Source organism: Trifolium pratense, linkage group LG2, assembly GCF_020283565.1.
Source record: "Trifolium pratense cultivar HEN17-A07 linkage group LG2, ARS_RC_1.1, whole genome shotgun sequence".
NCBI lineage: Eukaryota > Viridiplantae > Streptophyta > Magnoliopsida > Fabales > Fabaceae > Trifolium > Trifolium pratense.
The window spans coordinates 24,814,606-24,838,115 of record NC_060060.1 but is presented as its reverse complement, the minus strand read 5'-3'; the positions used below and the strand labels follow the sequence as shown (position 1 = coordinate 24,838,115).

Genomic DNA, 23,510 nt, shown 5'->3' with positions numbered 1-23,510 from the left:
CCCTCTTGATCGTTTTTTATTTCTTTTTCAATTCAATAAGTGAATTACACATAATTTTAGGTTTCATTTGAGTTTTTTCTTTGTAATTTATTCGTTTGTCTCACCTTAGTGCGGAGTTGTTTGTTATCTCGCCTTTGTATGGTGTTTGTTTTGCTTAAACTTGCAGATTTGTTTCAATCCAAATTCAGAGTAGATTCAATGATTTTAGAGTCGTCAACGTTGCAGATCCGGAGACATGACTATTTCGGACACTTGAAGTTTATTATATCAATTGTAGCCTTTGTCATATTTGTAGACATTGAGTCGTTTTATGCTATTAACTCGGATGTTGTGAGCTTGTTTGCAGATTCATCCTTTTTAGTTTTTAGCGAATTTGAATATGTAATTATTTCGATTGATGTACTCTGACAATTTGAATCAATGAATATCGTTTTTCGTCAAAAAAAAAAAAGAGGAAGAATTCACCACCCATTTAGGTCCCACAAGATTCGAATGATTAATCTCTGCAGTTACAAACATCCGATTTATGCAAAAAAAATTGCAATAATAACACAAAAATAAAAATTACATAAGACAATTTGGAATCCTAACAAGCAAGCTGGCTTTGGACCCCTTTGAGTCATTGGGCTTCTTCTGCATGACAGATAGTTAATTTGGGCTGGTACTGGTATTGCGAGGCTTTTCTTAGAAGTTTTCTCTTCCCACTCCCATGTGTTCTTATCTCTAGGCCCCCCTCCGTTTTTCGGAATGCATTTTCCAAAAAAATTGTAGTACAAATTCAGAAAACAAATTCCAAAGTTTTTTCCAAGGAAAAAAATTTCGGAAAAGGCGTTCCAAAATATTTATTCAAGGAAAAAAATGAAAAATCGGGGGTAGAAAAGAAACACGGGGACTGAGAGGGAAGAGAAAAATTCCTTTCTCATATGGTGATTATTATTCTCCCTGCATTGCTCACACAAAAAAAAAATTATCAAAAGATATTTTTCGTTAAACATTATAGACAACTAGAAGATATCTTTTAATGAATGAAGGAGATTTCTGAGAAACACGGAGGGAAAAGACATTCACGAATTCTTTTTTTTTTTTTTGTTGAAAGACCTTCACAAATTCTTTTGCATAATATACTTTTTAACGTTTTCATAAAATTAAAATTGTTATGAAAAATCAACCAAACACTCTTAAAATAGAAAGTCAGGAATTTATTTTGGACATAACATAGAAACATAAAAATTTAAGCCACTGGTCCAGTGGTGAGGGATTTAGTTAGTATGTATGAGGTCCTGAGTTCGATCCTATGCTCCTTTGTAAAAAAAAAAAAAAAAAAAAAAAAAAACATAGAAATTTAAAAACTATCCAAATCCTCAAATGGGAATGCCCTTTTTAATTTAGGGACCGTCTTCCATTACTCTGCAAAGATCAACAACTTCAGCGTGCACTACCAACTTTACAACCTTCAACCTCATTCACCAACTTTGGAAGTAAGTCCTAGAAAGAGTAATAAGTAATAAAACGAGTTTGTGAGAAGTCAATATTGGCTTTTCTTAAAGCTCAATTCATTTTCATTAATTTGAGAAAAACACAAGTCCCATTTAGAATAGAATAAAACAGATGTAATGTATGAATACATCTAAGACGGTGTAAGATAGCGCACAGAGGATACGAGATTTTGAATAACATCGGTGTAATACACATGCAACTCAGAACATCTAAGAATATCACAATCCTGTTATTAGTGGTGAGGGGTTTGAGTAGTATGTTATAGGTCCTGATTCGATCCCCAGCTCATTGTAAAACAAAAAACAATCCTGTTATTGTCTCAAATTTCCACTGCTTAAGCGATAATAATTGCGGATGGCTGAACTGGGTGTATTGAATAGGCAGTATAGCAAAAATTCAGCAGTGTAGTATTTGAAATAGATGCAGAATCTGTGATGAAGTGTATGCAGGGAACCTTAAAGATGGTAAAGATTGAAAACATTGCTGTAGAGTGTCTAGAGAGCCTCTCCCTGATAAGCATAAGTAAAGATAAGACTTATGTGGTTCATAGTCTAGCTTGATTATCAAAGTTTGCTGGTTCTTATAGCTGGTTGGGGTGTGTCTCAGACCAAAACTTTTCTTCTTATTGTAATAGTCTTTCTTTTTGAATGATGTTTTCATATAAAATAAAGAATTTATTTATTGCAAGTATACACTTGTTGATGCCACAAGAAAATAGTACATGTTTTATCTTCATTTATTGATCAATTATATTGCAAAAAAAAGTAGCTGATAAACGTGGCAAAACATCAGTGTCCAAACTGAAAATGACAAATCAAATACCAACACAACGATGTTCGGTTGCTGAAAAAGTGAAAATGATGTATGTCTAATATTATCAATGCAAATCATGCGAGAAAAAAAGATCAACATTGATCAACATTGATTAACAAAAAAAGTTGAAAAGCAAAATCATTTGGATAAACACAGTTTATGTATGAAATGGAGAAAGGTTAAACTAATTAAAAAATAGTGCATCAGCTCATACATACTCCAGACTATAGTGATATATATATAATATTACTACTTATTAGTAGTCATGAAATATATTCACCACTAAAAAGGAACCAAATTCTCTCTACTTTTTTTTTTTTTTTTTTCCATTTGCACATAGAAGGAACAAAACAAAAGCAAAAAGAACAGAAGACCAAAGTGGGGTTTGCTTCTGGATGATTCCTAGTGATGAAATTACATAAACAACCATCATGTAGTTGGCAAAATCTCACCCACATATTAAAGTACCATGCCTAAAATTTACACTATCTAGTAGTCACTTAAAGTTGCTAGCCATAAAGTAAAAACAAGAGATAGTAATAACACATAAGTGCTTTTGTTTAATTGAACAGCTTCATTAGGGTCACTGAAACCACTACCATTACCAGTTGATGATGTTGGACTCATTCCAAACACATTAGGACTACCTGTTGTTGTACCAGTTCCGGTTCCGGTACCTGTTCCAGTTCCAGTTCCTACACCTGTTCCTGTTCCTGTGCCGGTTGGTGTGCCTGTGGTTGGTGTGCCTGTGGTTGGTGTGCCGGTACCAGTCCCTGTACCTGGTGTTGTGCCCGTAGGAGTGGTTGGAGTTACGGTGGAGGGTGGTGATATGCCTGTAGGTGTACTGGTTGCTGGTGTTGTGGTTGTACCTCCTCCGCTGCATTTCAAAGCCAAACAAAATCAACATATGATATGATTTTCATTTAGATTAATGGACTACTATTAGAGAAACTGCATCATTAAAATCTGGAATTTGATAGGAAGATAAATAAAATCGGATCAAGAATTATTCAGTTACGGATCGAATTCATGTGCACTAGGTTGATTGGATATTAACAACTCATTAACCACAGATCGCAATTGTCTATAATTCGAGTTCAAGCGGTGGTTCATTTCAATCATTGATTTGAGATCGGACAGTGCAGAACACTCAGTCAGTCGTCGATCTAGATCAGACGGATGTAACTATTTGACTCGGGAATCCAATTCCTATTAACCCACTTGAGTACTAAAGTAGTCTTGGAGGAAAAAAATGTTTGGTCTTGAAAAATTATAGCTCTCCATGATCTCAAATTTCGGGCAAATTAATCATCTATAAGATTTTTTAGTACTCACTAAGCCTATGTTTAGTATCAGGATGAATATCACTGTGATTCACCGTGATTTTGCAGAAGCTACAGAGTGTAGCTTTTGGAAAATTATGGTATGATTTTGGAATACCTACCATGATATTAAACATACACTAAAAGACCATTTTATCCAGCAATTATAAAAATATATTCATTTATTTTTATTTTATTTGATTTTCAGTAAAAAAATTAGCTATTTACTCTATTATATACTACATGATCATAGATCTAGGAATAAAAAACATAGGTGAAGAGTACAAAACAAATAATTAATAGTGCAACATCCTATTCATGACAGCTAATGTTCAACAAAAGAGCAATCATATCATGGCATGAATGTAAATCTTGTCTAGTGGCGGTGGATACATCAACCCCTAAGAAAATGCCTTTTTGGCTAATGTAATGTAAACTTGAAAAAGTATTACAAAAAAGGTAACATACAAAGCATTAAAAAAAATAAAAAATACATGTTCATCAGTATAAATGAAACCTAGAGCTACTTTAACAAATGCTAAATTCTAACTAAATCCAGAAAAGCAAACAAAAAAAAAAACTGATTTCTAAAATTAAAAACTTGTTAATATTAACTTAATATTCTCTAATTGGAAAATGGGTCTAATACATTGTGAAAAACAAACACTACAACTTATCATTAGCAAAAAATAAATCAAGAAATTACAGTAATTAATCGTTAATGTTAGTATTTTTCACCTTTGCCAGACCTGAACCCGGACGACTTTTAACTCTTTTAGCCGTTAGCTCAAACCAGATGAACTACCCACCCCACCCGGTTATTTCATAGACTTAATGCATGTTTGGTATCATATTAGATTTTGCAAAATCATTAACTCAAATCACTAGATAGATAAAATTAAAAACAAAATAGCAAGATCCATGGATCATAAACAAGAAACATACCCACTTGAGGGAAAAGTACATGTAGATGATGCAGCTGTAGATCAGAGACAACAACAAAAAAAAAAAAGTTAGTGAAAATGATTTTTAGACAAAAAAATTGAAAGATGGTAGAAATTAGAGAACACTTACTAGGAGGTGGAGTTGGACTTGTAACAGCAGAACCAGAAAAGTCACAACTTCCTTGAGCTTGACCCTTTTTCTGAAAATAGCTATTAACAGCATAATTGCAATGATCCTTAATAGTATTGGGTTGAAAACATGGTCCATTTTGTGTAATTGGTGTACAATCAGCTCCAGCACCACAAGCATAATCTATTGCTCTTTGAAGATTTTGATCTCCCACACCATCTTTACACACACAATAAAGAGCACCACCTATTCAAATTACAAAAAAAAAAAAATTAATAATTAATAACTAAACTATATAAAAATCATATCTTTTGTGTCTAAAGAAAAAAGGGTTTAATCAAATTGAGACAAAGAGTGGAAAAAGAAAAAAGGGAACTTTTTGAAGAAAATGGGTTTTACCATTTTAAGAGATATATGACATAATCAAACACAAAAGCTAGAAATAAAAAAAAAAGTGATGAGATGTATTTTTGTAACTAAAAAGGTTGTTTAAGCACTTGTTGCTTACTTGAATATCCAGTGAGGGAAAGGAAAAGAAGAAAATATCCAAGAAGAGCCATGATTTAATGATGATGGTGATGTTATGTGTGAAATCTATAAGATGAAAATTGGATCAAAGTTCAGAAGGGTACTTTAATATGTGGCAGAGAGAAAGAGAGAGAAAATAAGAAGCATAGTTAGGAGAATGAAATTTCTGGAACAGAGTGTGTGTCTTGTATAATATTCTAATGTGTGTAACGTTATTATGTACTATGTATTATAGTACATTAATTAGTTTATCAATTAAATTAAACTTTTGTTGAAGAATAATGAATAATTTAATTGAAAGGGTTGCTTCATGTATGTAATAAAGTTGAAGCTTATGTAATACTACTATACAATATAATATTATACTGTATGTCGTGTACCAAAAAAGTATACATACATAAAAAGATACGTATAATATAAGACAAGTTTGTCTATATTATCAAACGGTCCTAAACTCATGTGAGTAGCTCAACCTAGTTTAGGATGGTTCTGTGGAAAAGGGAAATGGACCACTGCTGTCCTATGGGCCTTGCCTTTGTTGCATATGGTTGTTTGTGCTGATATTTTCTTCTGAAGCAGTGCGTTGGCACTAGAAATGTCCACTAGCTAACAGGCTCCATAGTGAACCTAACCGTAGATTGTGTACAAAAGTAACTGAGTGCAGATTTATTACCCGACTTAAAACTAACATAATTGGACCTGGATCTCATGCAGTCAAAGACCAGTGCAGTCATACAGTCATTATATCGGAGTCATTGCATTAAACTTTGATCAAATATATAAAATACATTAATAAAATTCAATGGCTCAGATTAACCTGCAGTCAAATAGTGACTGCAGGGAATCCATTTCCAACATAATCACCATCACATGAAAGCATTTGGTCAAGCATGTAGGTTAGGTATTAGATCAAAAACTGTAGAAGATCGATGTGTGAGTCTCTAAACATTTATATCTTGACAACTGAAATCGTCCGAACAACAGTTAGGATATCTCTCTCCCTCCCTACTTTGTTTGTATAGATGATAGAAACCTCATATATTGTACAACCTTTTAATACGTTGGACAAAGAGTTGTAAAAATCTATTTTAATTTGTACTTTTCATCTAGTGTCAATTATTATCTTTGGATCTACAAATTTCAAACAAAGTAATTGTATGTCACCTTATTTGTTGTCCATTTAATTCTTCTATCTTTTGTTGTCTTGTATATGAGGTGTTGAATTATTTGAAGAATAAAGATGTATATGGATCAATGAAATTTTAGATGTAATAATAAAATTTCAATTTTTTCTTTTGTCAAGTAGCCTTTTTTTTTTACGGAATTTTGTCAAGTAGCCTAGTAGATAGAAAATCCACCTTAAAGGTGAATAAGTGGAATATTCGGGGTTCGAACCCCAACTCCTGCACATATAGTGTGATGTCCCTATCAACTGAGCTAAGCTCATGGGGACAATAAAGTTTCAATCTAACACGTTAAAACCGACTCGTTCTACTCGTCGTTCGTATGACCCGACACCAACCAATACTCAACCCTAATACTGATCGAACCCGGCCAATACTCAGCCCTAATAAATATTCTCCCTAAGTTCTAATAAATCATAAGCAAAAGTGAGTTAAAAAATGTGTGATGCATTTTAACATTTCGTTAATAATTTTGACCAAATACATAAATCTCTTTTACCAATTTTTAGTTTTTTTTTTTAGCAAACCAGTTTTTACTTATAACTTGAGGAATGCATACTAGAACAAAACGTAGATATATTAATTTTTCATAATTTAATTATATATGATCTATCTCATATTAATAATTCGTTTTATCAAGTAATTTAATAGTAAAAATTTCACCTCGACCTATTTTTGAGTTTATATGAAACAACTTTTGTAAATTAACAAATTTTTATATATTATTATAAATTTTTGAGTTTATATGAAACAACTTATGTTAGTAGAAATTTATGAATTGTCATGCACCACGTAAATGACTATTTCATGTTAGGATTGGCAGTAACCATATCGATATTTTAAGAGAGTTAGATAATAAAAATTTATAAAAAGTAACTCTTATAATAATGAAATAGAGAGAGTTCAATGTTATCACTATCACATAATCCCAAAAACAAAGAAGATTGTGAATGTGACACTGATCTTCCATGCTAAGTAATTAAGTAGCTTAAAACAAAAATAAAAGGACATTTCCATTATCATAACATAAACCACTAAAAAAAATGTAACTAAAATTGAGCAAATTAAGGCAAAGAAAGAAAATAGGGGATCACTTGAATGACTCCGCGATCGATCAATCAAAATCGTGCCCTGTTGCCTTCCAAACAATTACATACACCTGAAACAACAATGATAAACTATGAACCAATCACACTTTTCGAATTAGACGTGTTTCGGTATTAGATACGTGTCGGTGTCCAACATCTACACGACACCAACACTTATAGTTATATTAAATTGTATTATTTTCTCAAGTTATTATGAGTGTCGAACTGTCGGTGTCTATGTCGTGTATGGTGTCGGTGTCTGAGTCTATGATTAGTAGATAATAAATTAAGCTTCACCTATTAATTCTTCATATTATAAAGAAGAAACTGAGGAAAAACAAAAATTGAGAACATGAATGAAGTAGTACCATTAAACCAGAGTAAATAAGACAAGCGGTTACGCCTGCGGCTAAGGGCAAGTCTGCTTTTGTGCATTTCCATGATTTTAGTGGTGGTTGCATTACCTCAAATGAAGATCGGTTGGAACTAGGTAACATTTCAATCATTTTAGATTTGGATGAAAATGATGGTGGCCGCTGCAATAAAGAGGATCTTTCATTATTAAAAGGATGATACGGTGGCCATGGTCGTGGTTGTGGTGGTGGCTGCCATGAAGACGGTTCAGTAGAAAATTCAGATGGCAGCCGCGGTGTAGATTGTGTTCGGTGCAATAAAGGTTTCGATGGTTGTGGCATCGTTAAAGATCGTGACACAATAGAATGAGATGATGGTGGTGATGGTGATGGATGCGATGAAGACGATGATAGTGGTTTCTTAAGATCCATAGTGACACTTTCAATGACGAAATTTTGATGGTGTGGCATCGATGAAGACCGTGGCACAATAGAATGAGATTATGGTGGTGATGGTTGCAATGAAGATGGTGATAGTGTTTCTTAAGATCTATAGTGACACTTTCAATATAACAAATAGAGTTAGAAAAAACTATATTATATAATTTTTAATTTTTCTAATCGGTATTATCGATTGAGTTAAAGAAATGTAAATTTTTTGTGTTAAAATAATTTTTTTTGAGCCAACAATTTTTCGGTGTTAAAAAATAAAAACCACATTAACATCTACAGTATATGTTTCTAAATGAAAGGTGAGTTCTAACATGGAAGACTTGACGGTATTTAATAAAAAATTCATAAACCGTTAATTTTGATCGGTCTAAATAACATATCAAATAATTTTTAATTTCTTTAAAAAAATTTATGGATGATCTATATGATATAAACTTTCAATCCAACGGTGAATTTTGTAAAATTCGTATTCGTTACAATGTTTTTGACTACTTGTGCATCATGGAAGACTTCATCAAGTCTTCCATGTTAGCCAAAGCCTCTAAATGAGTATTTTTTTTTGCAACAAAATTTTAGTTTGCCGAAATTTTTTTGGTGTTTGGAAGAGTTTCCAATTTTTTTGGGGGGTGTATAAAGTACAAGTTGATGGTAGGACCTAAAATTTTCCAAAAAAACAGAGTATTTGACTACGATTGCTCTTTAGCCATGAAATTATAAAAAATTATTCTAATTAATTTTAGTTAGAAGGTATAATTATAATTAAAAAAAACAAAAGTCAAAATTGTATAATTTATTTTCCGTAGATATAAAAATATACCAGTATAACATTGCAAGAGTATTAAAGACTATGTATTATATTAGTAAATAAATAAATAAAGACCACATATATAATCAGGTGATTTAAAAACAAAACATATGAACAAGGACAAAATTTACATGCATTTCCATACATGCATTTCTTACTTTTCCACTCACAAAGAGGTGGTTATTTGTGTTTTTTCATTTTGAAAAAATAAAAGAAAATTATTTTTTAATAAAAAAAACTACCTCTTTGTGAGAGGAAAAGTAAGAAATGCATGTATGGAAATGCATGTAAGTTTTGTCCTATGAACAATTATAATTTTTTGGGTAGGGAGCAGTGTGACAGTTGATGAATGAGATCAAGAGAAGCAAGAGAACGATGAAAATAGAGGGGATGAAGATTAAGGCTAGAAGTTTGAAGCAGCATTCAATGCATCACTTGTTTGGATTAGCCATTAGAGAAGAAAAATCACCATTAGGTGTTAGTCCTTTCTATCAATTTTGTCACATGTGACAGCCAATTTACATATGTGGACAAACACGTGGAATTTGTACACACTGACACGTGTACTGTTCAAACGGTGTTAGTCACTACAAGAAAACTTAAAATTCTTGACCAATTTTATTGAGGGCTAAAAACCCTCAATAATGTATTGACGTTTTATTAAGGGCTTTTAGCCCTCAATAATGCACAAAACTGGTTTTATAAAAAAATAAAAAAAAAATAAAATTAAATAAGCATTATTGAAGGCTGGAGGCCACCAATAATACACACCAGGAGACGCGAAATCAGAAAAGCTGTCTTGCACGTTATTGAAGGCTTTTGGCCCTCAATGATCCATTGTTTTTTTGTAGTGATGGACAAAACTAATGGAAATAACTAATTTGAAACCTAAAATAAACGTAAGAGACCAAAATGACATTTTTTAAACGTAAGAGACCAAATTAAAACCTAAAATAAATGTAAGGGAGGGACCAATTAAATATTGTACAGCTAGCTAGAGTGACGATGTAGTTACCTTGCATTTTCTTTTTGGTTATATTTAGAAACGCAGAGAAAGCAACTCATTCTTTTACAAAGACCTTGAAGGCCATGTGCTTGGGATTAATTGTACTTGGTCATGCGTTCAAACATAGGAAGGCCGTAAATTTGTGATCAAATTAACAAGCAAATAGTTCTCTCCAATTGATCAAGGCTAGTAACTAGTAAGTAGCTAGCTAACTAGGGATTCAATTCTCTACTTCTAAAACTTCCACGTTCGCTCAATTATCCAAATGGATTTCTCGATAGCCGTAGATCATCTGATCAAAATCGATAGATAAGATCATTTGACTGTGTAGATTGTCTGATCAAAATTGACAGATGAAATCATTTGACTGTATGAATAATCTGGAATCAATGGTTGAGATCAATAACTATGGCAAACTGCTATTGCAACAAATCAAAATCCCTCGATTAATGTGTATATAGGCCATTAAAAAAATAGCGTCTAAGATGTGTAAAATTAATTTTGTATGAAGCTCATATATATTTGTAGATTGTAGTTTTTTCGGTCAACCAAATTGATTATATTCTGCTCTTTTGTTGAATTAATAATCATTTTATATTATATCATGGTTTCTCTTGGTATATATTAACACGATGCAAATGTCTTTTTCATATGTTGATATTATTTTTGTATGCTTATGCATAGTTTTTGACTCACAGTACATTTGTTCATTTTTGTTTTGATTATTTGCTGTTATATATATAAATTGTACAAGCGGGGAAAAACAACCATAAGATTAAAATAACGACTGGGCATTTGAAGAAGTACTTCAACGAACCTAATCTTACAAAATACTATAATACAAGCTCACAACTACTGATATACTCTGTGAAACAATATCATAAAAACACTTCGAATATCATTACAAACTTTATATCTTAAGAGTTAAGAACACTTTGATTTATTGAAGTTTACCACTTTTTTAGTCCCAAGTGTAAATGTAAAACAATCTTTTTATAACTCTGATTGAGAAAATCGACTTGTATGTCTGAGTAAGAAGTCTTAGACTTGTGTGTCTAAGAAATTGTAATCATGTGTGATTATGGTGGATAAACTTTTTTGTGCAAGGGGACCGAACGTAACTCGAAGATTAAAGGGTGAACCAATATAAAATATTTGTGTCCATCTTTTTCTACTCTTTTTATAATTAGTTTTTTTTTTCTTTCTTACAAACCGTTTTTAACCTAGAAAGATTTTTTAGAAAAAGAAAACACAATTCAAACTCCCCTTTTTGTTTTTCTCACCTTCCACTTGCAATAACCATTAAAAGTTTGAAATTAGCTTCCAAAAATCATATAAATAAAAGGTTGACAACATATTCCAACTTCTTTTAAAATTTCACCACTACGTGATTAAAAGAGAGAAAAACCCATATCTAAAATGTATAAAATATAATGTTGGACACAATTTTTGATGTCCAGATAACATTTCTCTATTAGCTCATATGAAATTCGAGCATTTAAATAAAATAACACAAATATCTTTTAATTTAATCAAAGTTACAAGTTCGGTCCCAAACTTGAACATACAACATCAAAACTCTTAAAAAAAAATTACCGCTCATTTAAATTTGACAAAACTCAAAAAATTAATCTTCATATTTGCACGTGGATGATACTCAATTTAAAAAATAAAAATAAAACTCATGACAAAGTCTAAGAAAAAATGGGATGCTAATAGTAACTTAGTTAAAAATCACATACTACAACATCCAACATTACTATAAATAAGCCTCTTAGGCCCAAATCCACCATTTCATCAGCCACCATCATCACCTTTCTGAGTTCTGAGAATAACCGAACCTCACTCCGAACCAAAAACAAACCCTAAATGCGTTAAACCCAAACAACAACAAAACAATCTCACACTCACACTCTCTTCACTCTCTCTCTCGAGTTCTTCTTCAATGGCGTCACAAATGGCGATTCTCTATCGCACACGTTCTCTTCTAACAAAATCAACCAACATCACCACATTCAAATCAATCTCAACATTCCCATTTCTCAATCAAGAACCCGAACTTGCAGAACCTGTTAATCCAATTCCTCCAAATCCTTCATCTCTTCCTCCAAATCCAGCTTCAGGAAGTCCTCTCTACAACGAGAATTGGCGAAACCCTATTCCCAAACCTTCATCTTCAAACGCGGTAAATCCTTTCGGTCTTTTCACGCGCGCTTCACTCACTGATACTTACGATTCCCACGCGCTTCTTAACATGTTCGGTGATTGGATGGCTTCACAACGTTGGCATGATGTGAAGGATTTGTTTGAAGTTTGGGTTAGATCATTGGATAAAAATGGGAAACCTAATAAACCTGATGTTAATCTGTTTAATCATTATCTTAGGGCTAATCTTATGATTGGTGCTTCTGCTGCTGAGTTGCTTGATTCGTTAGCTCAGATGGAACATTTTAATGTTTCGCCCAATACCGCGTCGTTTAATTTGGTTCTTAAAGCTATGCATCAAGCTGGGGAGACTCTTGCTGCTGAAAAACTTCTTGAACGGTTAGTTCATCTCGTTATTTTAAGATTGTTGTTTATGTTGTGATCGAGAATATCGAATTGGGTGATTTAAGATTGTTGTTTATGTTGTGGCATTGTTCAATTTAGGATCCTAAATGGTGAAAAGTTATTGGTTTATTGATTACGGGCTTGTTTGGATTGACTTATTAAAGTTTATATACTCTGAGATGGTCTTGAAGAGCTTATGAAAACAACTTAGATATGTTCATAAGCTTTTCTCATCTTATTTTCACAAGCCATCCATGATAACATATAAAAAAGCAGTTTATTATGGCTTATATTACAATAGTTTAACTTTATTTTATGTGTTGTTATAGAAATAGCTTATACATAAGTACTTATATGATAAGCATTTAGGCTGTGACCACTTAATTTAGTTGTTTATCCAACGAGGACCTAAAATCGAATCACGTGTAGTTGTCTAAGTGCTTATAAACAATGTATGATATGTTGTTATTTATATATTTGTAAAGGTTATGAGTGTTTATATTGCTTAACCCAAGGTCCTAATAGTTTATAAATGAGCTCTTCTATATGTTCTATTGTTTAACGCAAGGTCCTAATTAGTTTTTGGTCTGTAATTGGCAGAAGCTCAAGTTAACCGGTTTTCAAATGATAAGCTAACTTAGTTTGATTTCTTTTCCCTGTAGCTAGTTGTATGGTAGTAAATGAATATATGAATATGATTTACACTCTCTAGTTTTGATGCAATTGTTGATTTTATTAATATAGGTAAATTACTCTGTTTTTAGGAAAGTATTTACAGTTTTATTGGACAAATGGTAGTAACAAATAACAATGCCAGAAGAATAGTCAATGGAGTGGCCATAACACTAACTAAAAATGAAAAAACTTTGTTTCGAGTCAATTGTTGTTAAAATGAAAATACTTGGTGAGGATTTGATTAATCTTACTGGTTCCTTTGATTATTTTCTGTGTCTTGCCTTTTTCTAGAGGCTGGTTTAGAGGAAAGCCCACTTGTAGAAGTCAGGCTGTTAGGAGTTAAGAGTGATAACTTTAAAATGGGAATTTCATGTCTAATTCGCAGCTGATAGTTTCGAAGAACAATCCATACAATGGTTGGTGGACAGAAAAGGTTCTTTGTCATTTGTTTGGAGGTGAGCCAATTCCTAAAAGCTTGGTTTGTACGAAGTGATAGCCTCCACTTTAAATGGAGTTTTGCTTCTTAAATCTAGCTGAATAGGAGTGTGGGACTTGCTCTTTAGTTAACAAAAAGTTGAAATGCCAATAAGCATACCAGCGAAACCAATGTCAAAATTATTCATAATGTTAAATAGATACGAATTGCTTATTTGTATAATTCGTATCGGTAAACTGAAAATTTTCTTATGTATTGAGCTGTGCTTTGTTATCAGGATGTTGCAGTCAGGAAATGAAGCTCTCCCTGATGATGAATCATATGACTTGGTCATTGGAATGCTCTTTTCAACAGCTCAGATTGATGCTGCATTCAAATATATAGATTTAACACTGAAAAATGGCAACGTGTTGTCAATGAATTTATTTATGAACTGTGTGAGGAGTTGTGTCAAACAGGGAAGGCTTGATACATTGGTGGCAATAATTGAAAAGTGCAGGGTGAGTAGTTAATCTTATTGATGCCTAATGTATTTTTCTGTAGCAGATTCACTATCAACTTGTCATGGTTTCTATATGATTTCTCATTTTTGTATGCAGACAACAGATCAAAACAAAGCCCTTTGCCCCTCCTGGAACTTGTGCATTTTTATAGCTGAAGTTGCAATTCGAGAGGATAATAGCAAGTTAGCCTATTATGCACTGGAGTTTATGGCTCGATGGATTGTAAAGGGTGAACTTGCAAGACCTCAGGTGTTGCTTTCTGTAAATGAAGGTTTAGTCGTGTCAGCTTTGTTGACTGCAGGTAGAACCTATAATTCTGAGCTGCTGGGAGCAGCATGGGCTGTTTTGGACCGCTCATTGCGTAAAAAGAAGGTTCCAAATCCAGAATCTTATCTTGGAAAGATATATGCTCTTGCATCACTGGGGAAACTACAAAATGCATTTGGTACTCTCCATGACTATGAGTGTGCTTATGGAGATTCCAATCAAGAAGCTGACGACTTGTTCTGCCCATTTACTTCTTTACATCCATTGGTTGTGGCATGCTCCAAGAAGGGTTTTGAAACTTTGGATACTGTATGTCTTTCTTTTTGTTGAAGAAAACTATCACTATTAGCTTACCTGTAGGATTTGTTATTAATCCAATTTTGCTACTATTTTTACATTGACATTATGTTTACTAATATTTATGTGTGTATTTACTAAATATATATTTTTTAGCAAAATTATTTTTTAGCAAAATTATTTTTTACTTTGAAATGCATAGCATTTATACTACCTTTTTGCATCTGGTGGCATGATATATTAAATTGCCAATGCCACCATGATATATTCATTTGCAGCATGATCTAATCATGTCATGTTCTATTTAGGTTTATTTTCAACTGGAGAATTTAAGCCGTGCTGAACGTCCATACAAGTCTGTTGCCGCACTGAACTGCGTCATTGTAGGATGTGCAAACATATGGGACCTTGATCGAGCTTATCAAACTTTTGAATCAATTGGATCTACTTTTGGGTTGACCCCTGATATTCATTCCTACAATGGCCTGATGTATGCCTTTGGGAAGCTCAAGAAGGTGATTGATCATGCTCCCCTGCTCACCTTTTCTTAAACAATATTTCTGCCTATTCTCTTTACCACCATTGATCTTAAAACTAGTTTTGCTTGTGTTTTGCAGTCATGATATTTGACATATATTGCTGTTAGTGCCCCTCACATCCACTCCTCTTTGTCATTTGAACTGCTTTTTTTGGGGGGTCATTGGGGACTACATTTAAAAAACAAACATAATTGGTAGTTATATTTAGTGCATAAGATGATAGAGACATACAGATCTTGATAGGACTCAGATTTTAAAGGGAAGAACCTGTATTATTGATTGAAAATAATGTATTACAAAAGGCGGTGATTTAAAAACCGGACCGGACATCGGACCGGTGAGGGTACTAGGTCACTGGTTCATTGGTCGAACCACCGGGTCACTGGTCAAACCGCATGATAAACCTGATTAAACCGGTTGAATGAACCGGTGTCTATAAAAAACTGTATAGGTATTAAACTATGTTGAACTGGATGACTTAGTCTCTAAATAAATTTAAAAAATATCATGAGATATTAAGAAACTAAAATTATCAACCACAGGTATTTATATAATATTATTATTATTTATATTTATTTGTTATTATTCTGAAAAGTTGTCTTGGTCTCTTCAAAGTTCATAGAATTGTCCCATCTTTTTTCTTGAAACTCACAAATAGTACTCAAGGCATTAAAGTATTATTATCTAGTAGTTTTTGAGTGTCTACTCTAGACTAAGACTTTACTCCAATTTCCTAGACCAATGTGCAGTAAAGAAACGTGGTAGTGATATCAAGTCTCATGGTTTACTCTCAATTCCATTTTTTATTCTTCAATTCTTTCTCTCATCTCTCTCTTTTTCTACTTACGAAATTACAGTATTTTTCTACACATGAAAGCTTGACTGCTAGCTGCTTGGCCATTTCATTTGTAGGACAATACTCTTTATTTCTTTCTTCTTTTTCATGTTTTCATTCTATGTTTGCAATTGCCCTTCTCAACAAGAATCACCACAGGCTATTGCAGGATAATTTGTTCTATTCACTATTCAGTTATCTTCCTCACTGAATCTCAGTCTCTTTTTCTCTTTCTCATTCATATTTCTAATTTCGTTTTTTCATTCTGATTCTGCTATATTTAAATTTTTATTAAAAAAAAAAAATCAAAAAACGATGTTTCAGCGCCGATGAAAAAAGGAAAAAAAAAGCAGTCAAACCGCCGGTTTTCAAAACTGTCTGTTCACAGGTTTTTCCCGGTTCTGAGCGGTTTAACTGCATACCCGGTCCAGAAGCCAGACCAGACCGCTGCACCCCCGGTTCCCGGTCCAACCGGCCGGTTCGGTCCGGTTTTTGAAACACTGACAAAAGGAAAGCCCCTTGTAATCCCAGGGCCATTACTCCTCATAGAAGACATGATAAGCTATTTGCCAAACCTAATCAATATGGCTCTAATTGAAAATGACTCGGCCCCCTTATTGGGCTTAGGGCCAAACCCGGTATCCTAGCAGATTTTCTTTTAAATGTTCTTTTACTACTTGTTTATTTATTATGTGTTTACAGCAGGGTCTGATGTGTCAAACTCATTAATTACTTACTACTCAATTATCTTTTGGCAGACACATGAAGCTTCAAAGGTGTTTGAGCACCTAGTAAGTTTGGGTGTCAAACCTAATGCAAAGTCATATTCCGTGCTTGTTGATGCCCACCTGATTAACCGTGATGTCAAATCTGCTCTGGCAGTGATTGATGATATGGTAATTACATGATTCTGTTTTAAAAACCAATGTACTGCGTATATTTTTCCTGCAAAGGTTGTTTACATGTCAAATTTATTTGCAGATATCTGCTGGATTTGAACCGATGAGAGGGACACTAAAAAAGGTCAGAAGGCGATGCATACGAGAGTCGGATTATGAAAGCGATCAACGACTGGAGTCACTCTCTCGATCTTCCAATTACCGTCTGGGTTCAGAAGCCCGACGAAACATGCTGTTTAATCTTGATTACAGTATGGAAATGGCTTGATTGGTAAGTTTTGTCTCCTTTTCTCGTGCGATAATTTATCTCAACAAGGATATTTTTGTGATATTTACATTTGCATTGTAGTGTTGTACATTTTGGTAAGAGTCTTGTTTCTTTCACTCACACTCACAGGTACATACGGGAGTGACTGTTTCGAAGGGCTACCTTGCATTATTTTATTTGTAATCCCTCCCTCCCCTTATTCTTTGGCATTAGAGGGTTGTATTTGTCTTGCCACATTCATATCCTTGAAGTTGAATTGAATGGTCTTGGTACGAAAGCCACTCTTCATATTGATATACAATAGTATTTCTTCTTGGCAGGTGCACGTGACCTGCCATTGATGTCAAAATGAATTTTTTTATAAGCCAATCGGTAATTCTTTTGTTGCATCCATTTCCAAGAGAATCCCTGTATGTATATTTATGGATTTATGGATGATACTCTGAGGTTTGCCATGGCAGATTGATGCAAGGAATTTTCGTATCTGTATTTATGTGTTTATGAAGCGGGAAGGGTGTTTGAAGATGGAATTTGCTTTAGGGGTATCTGAGCAGTGAACTTCCTAGTATAAGTGTTCTTTGAAATAATTGTAGGACAGATCCAAAATCAATAGGATAGATGATATTAAAGTAGACATTTCTTTTGTGGTTCTTAATTTTCTTTTTGGCACTTCCTACTTTGACAACCACTTCTAACGACTAGAAGCTGCAAGGATTTGGAAACCTTGTAAAAGAATTACAATCCTAATTGTATGGACCTGTGGTTGTATTTCTTTCTGCTGCAAATAATGACAACATTTTTCATTCGGTGCTTGCTTATGAAATGTGTAAAATAACACTAATAAGTAGTATTTAACGATTGTGAATGGGAGGTGAACCTAAGAGAAAATCTGCTCTGTTCAGATCAAGAACGATGTTAACTTGTCACATGCAAAATAAGTGTTTTGTGGTAAAGAAATAATCTAATAATTTAAAAGAACACAAAATTAACACCATATTCATCTGAAGATATATGTGAGTTATTATATGGTGAGTTACTTTCTCGGATTGATCTTCACTTGCCTTATGCAATCAAATTGAAGTTAAATAATGACAGTGTAGAAGAAATTGTTCGTGTTGTGGTTATAACCTGCTGCATGAATGTGCCTTTGAGTGCAGCTATGACAATATCAATCCATTCTTGACGTGGGTTCAATGTTCTTCACCAGAGGACAGAGCAAATGAAAATTAAATTTGAGTAATAGAATACACTTTCTTTTGAGAAATGAAGACGATTTTGTACAATATTCAACTGTCCAGATTCAATTTATTAGGCTTTTGCTTTTATTTAGTCTATTTTCTTACTCAAATGCAATGCCTTATTATCGTTCTTTACATGTCACAAAATTACCCTTTTGTACCACCGCGACCGCGACTGCATAAGTTTTAAACCAATGGTTGCCACACATGAGCATTTCAACTATTAGATGCAAGAAAGAGAAGGGTGAGGTATGAAAGAGCTTGGGGAATTTCTTTTGTGTATGCATGAGAGAAACTAGTAAATAATAATATATTATCTCCAAATTGTTTTCTCGTACATTTTGGTGCAAGCAACATATGCTGGGTTAAACCCTGCACTCAAATTGTGCAGATAAATACTCATTAACTAAGATCTTCAAGTAGTGCAATTATACAGAAGCATATAAATACTAAAACAGGAACAAAATGAAGCAAAATCACTTTTTCTACCTCTAAATACTTTTACTTTTCAAGGCACACAAACAATGAAACATGTTATCAAATATTGGATCCTCTGAATACTTCTCATATCATATCACTTAATTTATGCCAACTTGATCCAGTATTGCTGATCAAAGAAAGAACATCCATTAAGATGCAAGGGCTGCAGCAGCTTTCTGAAATGGAATGAAAATATTAAAGTTTATAGTGGAAATGCTACTACTTCTCTTTAGGGGATGATAATTTAGAGAAAAAGATAAAGAAAATAGAATTTTTAATCAAAGTTTACCCGTTTTTGCTCTTCCATGTTTGCTTTTATTAGAGAATAGACAGCAACACCTGCAATTGCAATAGCAGTGCCAATGCCAGTTTGTGTGGATATTGTGTTGCCTGCAGAAATTCGCAAAATGTTAGAATAGAACATCAGAGTTATTGTTAAATAATCGTCACTAATAACCATTTTACAATCGTCTCTGAGGATATTTGAAGTTTTGAACTTCTTACATTATAATGTCAAACTCAAATAAAATATGAGTATAGTATAACAAAGTTGAAGTTAAAAAAATTATAAGAAAATCAAATTAATTACCAAAAACTACTATGGAGAATCCAATGACAAAAACTCTCTTCAACACATTTCCAACTGCATGTGTTAGTGGTGCAACACGTTCCAAAGTATTAGTAGCAAGCTGCAATTATAAAACAAAAAGATTGTGAAAAATTCATTATATTTTACCTCAACTTAAGTTTGCAAAGATGAAAAGTACCAAACATAGAAATAATAAACTATTAACTAAAACACAAGGATACCTGATTATAAAGATGGTAAAACATTCCAATCCAGAAAAGATCAGACAAAAACTTGATCAGTCCTACTTTGGCAATAGCATTTTTAAATCCAAATTCCATTAGTTGGGGTCCCTCAATCTGAAAGCACCCAAAAGTCACAAATTGACAAAGAAATCAATAGTAACATTAAATGTTAAATATGTTTATAGTCCCCGCAAAATTCACGATTTCAATGTTTAGTCCCTACAAAAAAATTTGACTATACGTAGGGACTTAAAGCACTCATTTTTTTTAAGGACTAAAAACATTTAACCCTAAAGTTAAACCTTTTGCTAGTTTTTGTAGCAAATGAACTTACAAGTATTGCTGGCGGGATACAAAAGGCGAGTGCGATCACTGAAATATACGCATATACATTTGTACTGTCCATTCCAGTCTGTTAAAGTTTAAAATAATTTGGATTATGTAAAAGATGGTAAAACATTTCTATTCAGAAAAGCTTGTGAGCAAAAGTAATAATGTGGAAAAAGATGTTACCATTGCTTTCTTAGAATATAAACTTCTGTATGTAAATGCTATATTTGAAATCATAGCACTAATGAAACCAGTCCAGTTGAAAGATAGTTCAGTTAGTGATGCCATTGATACACCTAAGATTGAAATTCATATATCAGTAAATAAATAATAAATTATCATTATGAAAGTAAACTACCAAGTTATAAGAATTTGATACATGAATTATAAGTATATAATTGAGCATAGGTGACTTATAAACAGAAAAAATAAGATAGGCTAAATTGCACTTTTGGTCCCTAACTTTCAAAAACTTGAGATTTTATCCCCCTAACTTTCATAATAGCACTTTTAGGAGCCCCTAGGTTTAGCCCCTTTTGCAAAAGGTTGGCTCCCACTGATTTTGACCAAATCAACGCGCACGTGGACAGTGACGCACATGTCACATCAGCATGTCTTGCCACATATGCTAACGTGGCACGTGAGTTACTATCATGTGACAAGAAATAAGAAAGCTCTTCTTTGAATCAACCAGCAAGAAATAAGAACAGACAAAAGCTTACCTAGAACAACAGGAGTCAAAGATAGCCACAGAGACAGAGGAATATGTTGGCCTAACACAAACTGAGAAGCTGAAGCATTGAAAAATGGCTCCAAAGCTACAAAAGAGAAAATACAACAGATTATTAATTCTTAGCCTGTATTGATCAATGAATATGAATACTTGGACAAGTCAATGAAAAATTCATGATTAGTATGTTTCCTCAAACATTCATGTTTCGGACTTGTTTGGAGAAATTGTTAAGATTGAGTAGTTTGGTCCTCTAAATTTACGAAATAACAAATTAGTCCTTCAATTTTAATTGAGAAGAAGTGATCATATTTTTGTAAGAAATTTTTAATACCTTTTATAGTATGTGTAAAAGACACAGCAACAGCAGCAAATGATACATTAGACATGACATGACCAAGGGCATGACAAAATGCAACTGGAGTCAATAGAAGCAAGAGCTCCTTATTCATTGGCTGATAGGAGAAAAAAAAACATGTTATTGAAATGTATACTATACTATGCCTTCATAGTTGAGAACTAAAATCAAAGTTTTCAGAACCAAACCGGACCAATAACTGACCAGTCCGCTGGTTGAACCAAGAACTGGCCGGTCTGCTTGCTAGTTAAATAGCAATCAGCTCTTAGTCTCTTAAAACCTGATCAAACTACGGTTCAAGCGGTATTTATTTATTAGTCATTCAGTTCAACCGTGGTTCAACAGATTGAACCTTATCCGGAGGTCTCACCAGTTCAACCTTTTGTCCGGTTTTGAAAATATCGATTAAAAGATAATAATAAACAGAAAGTAACTTACTGCACGTTTTGGTAGGCCTACACCCCAGCTAATAAGGCAATATACCACCCCTACAAGGAGATGTACAACAGAAACAAAACTGAAAAAGAATTTGAAAAGATTAGCGTATGTTAAGGGAAAAAATCGATAAAATGCTAAACAATTATGTTGTGTTAAACTAGAAAGAACAGTTATCTTGGCCTAATTATAAAGTTAATCCTTGAGGAAAACATACTATGGATATGGAAAATAATTGTAGACTTTCTTGTTGAGTATGTTGAAAATCACATTTAAGAAGTACCTGCATAGAAAGTATAGGACAATTTCAGAACACATAAATATATGATTTCATTATTTTAATGTTCCTCCTTTAGCATTTTAGATTCTCTTTTTGCTGTCTCAGATTTTTCTCATGATAACATAACCTAAGAAGTAATCGTTGAAAATCGGACGAATTCTTACCACATAAAGAAAAAGAAACCAGTAACCAATGCAGGAAATTTCTCTCCAAAACTCTTTGAGGATTGGACAGACCTGTAATTTGACATCAATAATCAAAAGAATTAAAAAAAAAGAAAAAAAAAAAAAGCAAACATCAGAAAAAGTTAAACACAATGTATTAAATCATAATCTAATTGTAGTAGCCGCGTCATGATTTTTGATATTGCAGAAAATTACAGTTAAATAAGGTTGCAAGTTTGCAAATGTGTTTGTAATTAATTATATACTTAATTATACATGTTTATCACATAAGCTATGTTTATGTATAAAACATAATTTTCATATAGACTATAAGCTGTTTTCATAAGCAATTCCAAAGAGCTTGTGGAAATAAGCTGACAACTGCTTATGAACATATCACAATTTCAATAAACTTTCTCAAACAGTCTCTCAAGTGTTTATGTTAATAGATAACTGAGACAACAATAAGTCAACCCGAACCGACTCTATAAGCTATTTTTTTTTCTTCTTTCATTACAACAAAATATAATATGAAGTGTGTAACTAACCCTTTAGTGATTCCAATTTCACTATCATCAGCATCTGCTGCTAAGGCTGCAACAACCGGAAACCTTCTTTCTCTTAATCTCAAACCTTTCACCAATGGAGAGAAAGATAAGCTTGAATTTGTAGCCTCATGTTGAAGTACTGTTCTAGATTTCAACAATCCATAACTTGTTGAAGTTGAAACTCTTTTAGGTAACAAAAAAAGTGCAGAAATTTGAGGTCTTTGAACTGATATGAGAACTGGGTTGGTTACAGAAGACATTTCAGAAGCTACAATAATGAATTTCCAATGAATTTCTGATTGTTTATGGAAACGAAGTTGAACGTTGAAACCAAGGTTGGTAAACAAAGAGAGTATAATAATGCATTTCAATATGGTTGGCAAGTTTCCCTCTAAAAAAATATATAAATGATTGAGAAAAAAACAAAACCTTATAAAGAAATACATTTGTAATCTACATTCAAGATACTTAAAAAGATACTTAAAAAATTAAAAAAGCTACTTTAAATTAACTTTTAAATTATTTATCATAACCTTCATCGAACAATTTATGTGCAAAATATGTATTTTGAATATTGATGAATCAAATAATTTTTATTTTCTTTTTATCTAATAGCATAGTGGTCACCGGCACTACCATATACTATGAGATATTCATCTACCATATTTTTTTATGAATAGTTGTTTTTTGGGTGATCCATATACCATATATATTCGATTGCAACAAAAAAAAAATAATATAC

General features: G+C 33.0%; 4 protein-coding genes across 13 annotated transcripts; 1 reads left to right on the top strand and 3 right to left on the bottom strand.

Moving 5' to 3' along the window:
* Positions 1 to 2,472: 2,472 nt before the first annotated feature.
* Positions 2,473 to 5,568, bottom strand: LOC123908995 (PLASMODESMATA CALLOSE-BINDING PROTEIN 3-like). Its single transcript, XM_045959762.1, has 4 exons — positions 5,215 to 5,568; positions 4,707 to 4,952; positions 4,578 to 4,611; positions 2,473 to 3,187 (listed from the first exon to the last, which is right to left on the bottom strand). Exons 1-4 carry the CDS (start codon positions 5,264 to 5,266, stop codon positions 2,800 to 2,802), a joined length of 720 nt encoding a protein of 239 aa, XP_045815718.1. The 5' UTR covers positions 5,267 to 5,568; the 3' UTR covers positions 2,473 to 2,799.
* Positions 5,569 to 7,520: 1,952 nt separating this feature from the next.
* On the bottom strand, positions 7,521 to 8,207 carry LOC123905961. The gene is made up of 2 exons (XM_045955766.1): positions 7,875 to 8,207; positions 7,521 to 7,577 (listed from the first exon to the last, which is right to left on the bottom strand). The coding sequence occupies exons 1-2, from the start codon at positions 8,199 to 8,201 to the stop codon at positions 7,533 to 7,535; spliced, it is 372 nt and encodes a 123-aa protein (XP_045811722.1). The 5' UTR covers positions 8,202 to 8,207; the 3' UTR covers positions 7,521 to 7,532.
* Positions 8,208 to 11,875: 3,668 nt separating this feature from the next.
* Positions 11,876 to 18,210, top strand: LOC123907309 (pentatricopeptide repeat-containing protein At1g26460, mitochondrial). 10 transcript variants are annotated; one of them, XR_006809200.1, is made up of 9 exons: positions 11,911 to 12,667; positions 14,062 to 14,284; positions 14,384 to 14,863; positions 15,160 to 15,366; positions 16,984 to 17,121; positions 17,207 to 17,395; positions 17,522 to 17,571; positions 17,713 to 17,764; positions 17,854 to 18,210. XR_006809200.1 is itself a non-coding variant. In XM_045957513.1 (7 exons), exons 1-6 carry the CDS (start codon positions 12,069 to 12,071, stop codon positions 17,390 to 17,392), a joined length of 1,833 nt encoding a protein of 610 aa, XP_045813469.1. In that variant the 5' UTR covers positions 11,876 to 12,068; the 3' UTR covers positions 17,393 to 17,395; positions 17,522 to 18,210. The 10 variants fall into 10 exon arrangements, 3 of the variants coding, with proteins under 3 accessions (XP_045813469.1, XP_045813467.1, XP_045813468.1); XR_006809203.1 differs by having other exon boundaries at positions 17,697 to 17,764; XR_006809199.1 differs by lacking the exon at positions 17,522 to 17,571.
* A 781-nt stretch (positions 18,211 to 18,991) lies between these two features.
* On the bottom strand, positions 18,992 to 23,165 carry LOC123907310 (triose phosphate/phosphate translocator, chloroplastic-like). Its single transcript, XM_045957514.1, has 12 exons — positions 22,769 to 23,165; positions 22,221 to 22,292; positions 21,994 to 22,059; positions 21,780 to 21,858; positions 21,318 to 21,438; positions 20,976 to 21,071; positions 20,437 to 20,549; positions 20,258 to 20,335; positions 19,921 to 20,037; positions 19,700 to 19,799; positions 19,400 to 19,500; positions 18,992 to 19,286 (listed from the first exon to the last, which is right to left on the bottom strand). Exons 1-12 carry the CDS (start codon positions 23,026 to 23,028, stop codon positions 19,260 to 19,262), a joined length of 1,230 nt encoding a protein of 409 aa, XP_045813470.1. The 5' UTR covers positions 23,029 to 23,165; the 3' UTR covers positions 18,992 to 19,259.
* Between the last annotated feature and the right edge of the window lie 345 nt (positions 23,166 to 23,510).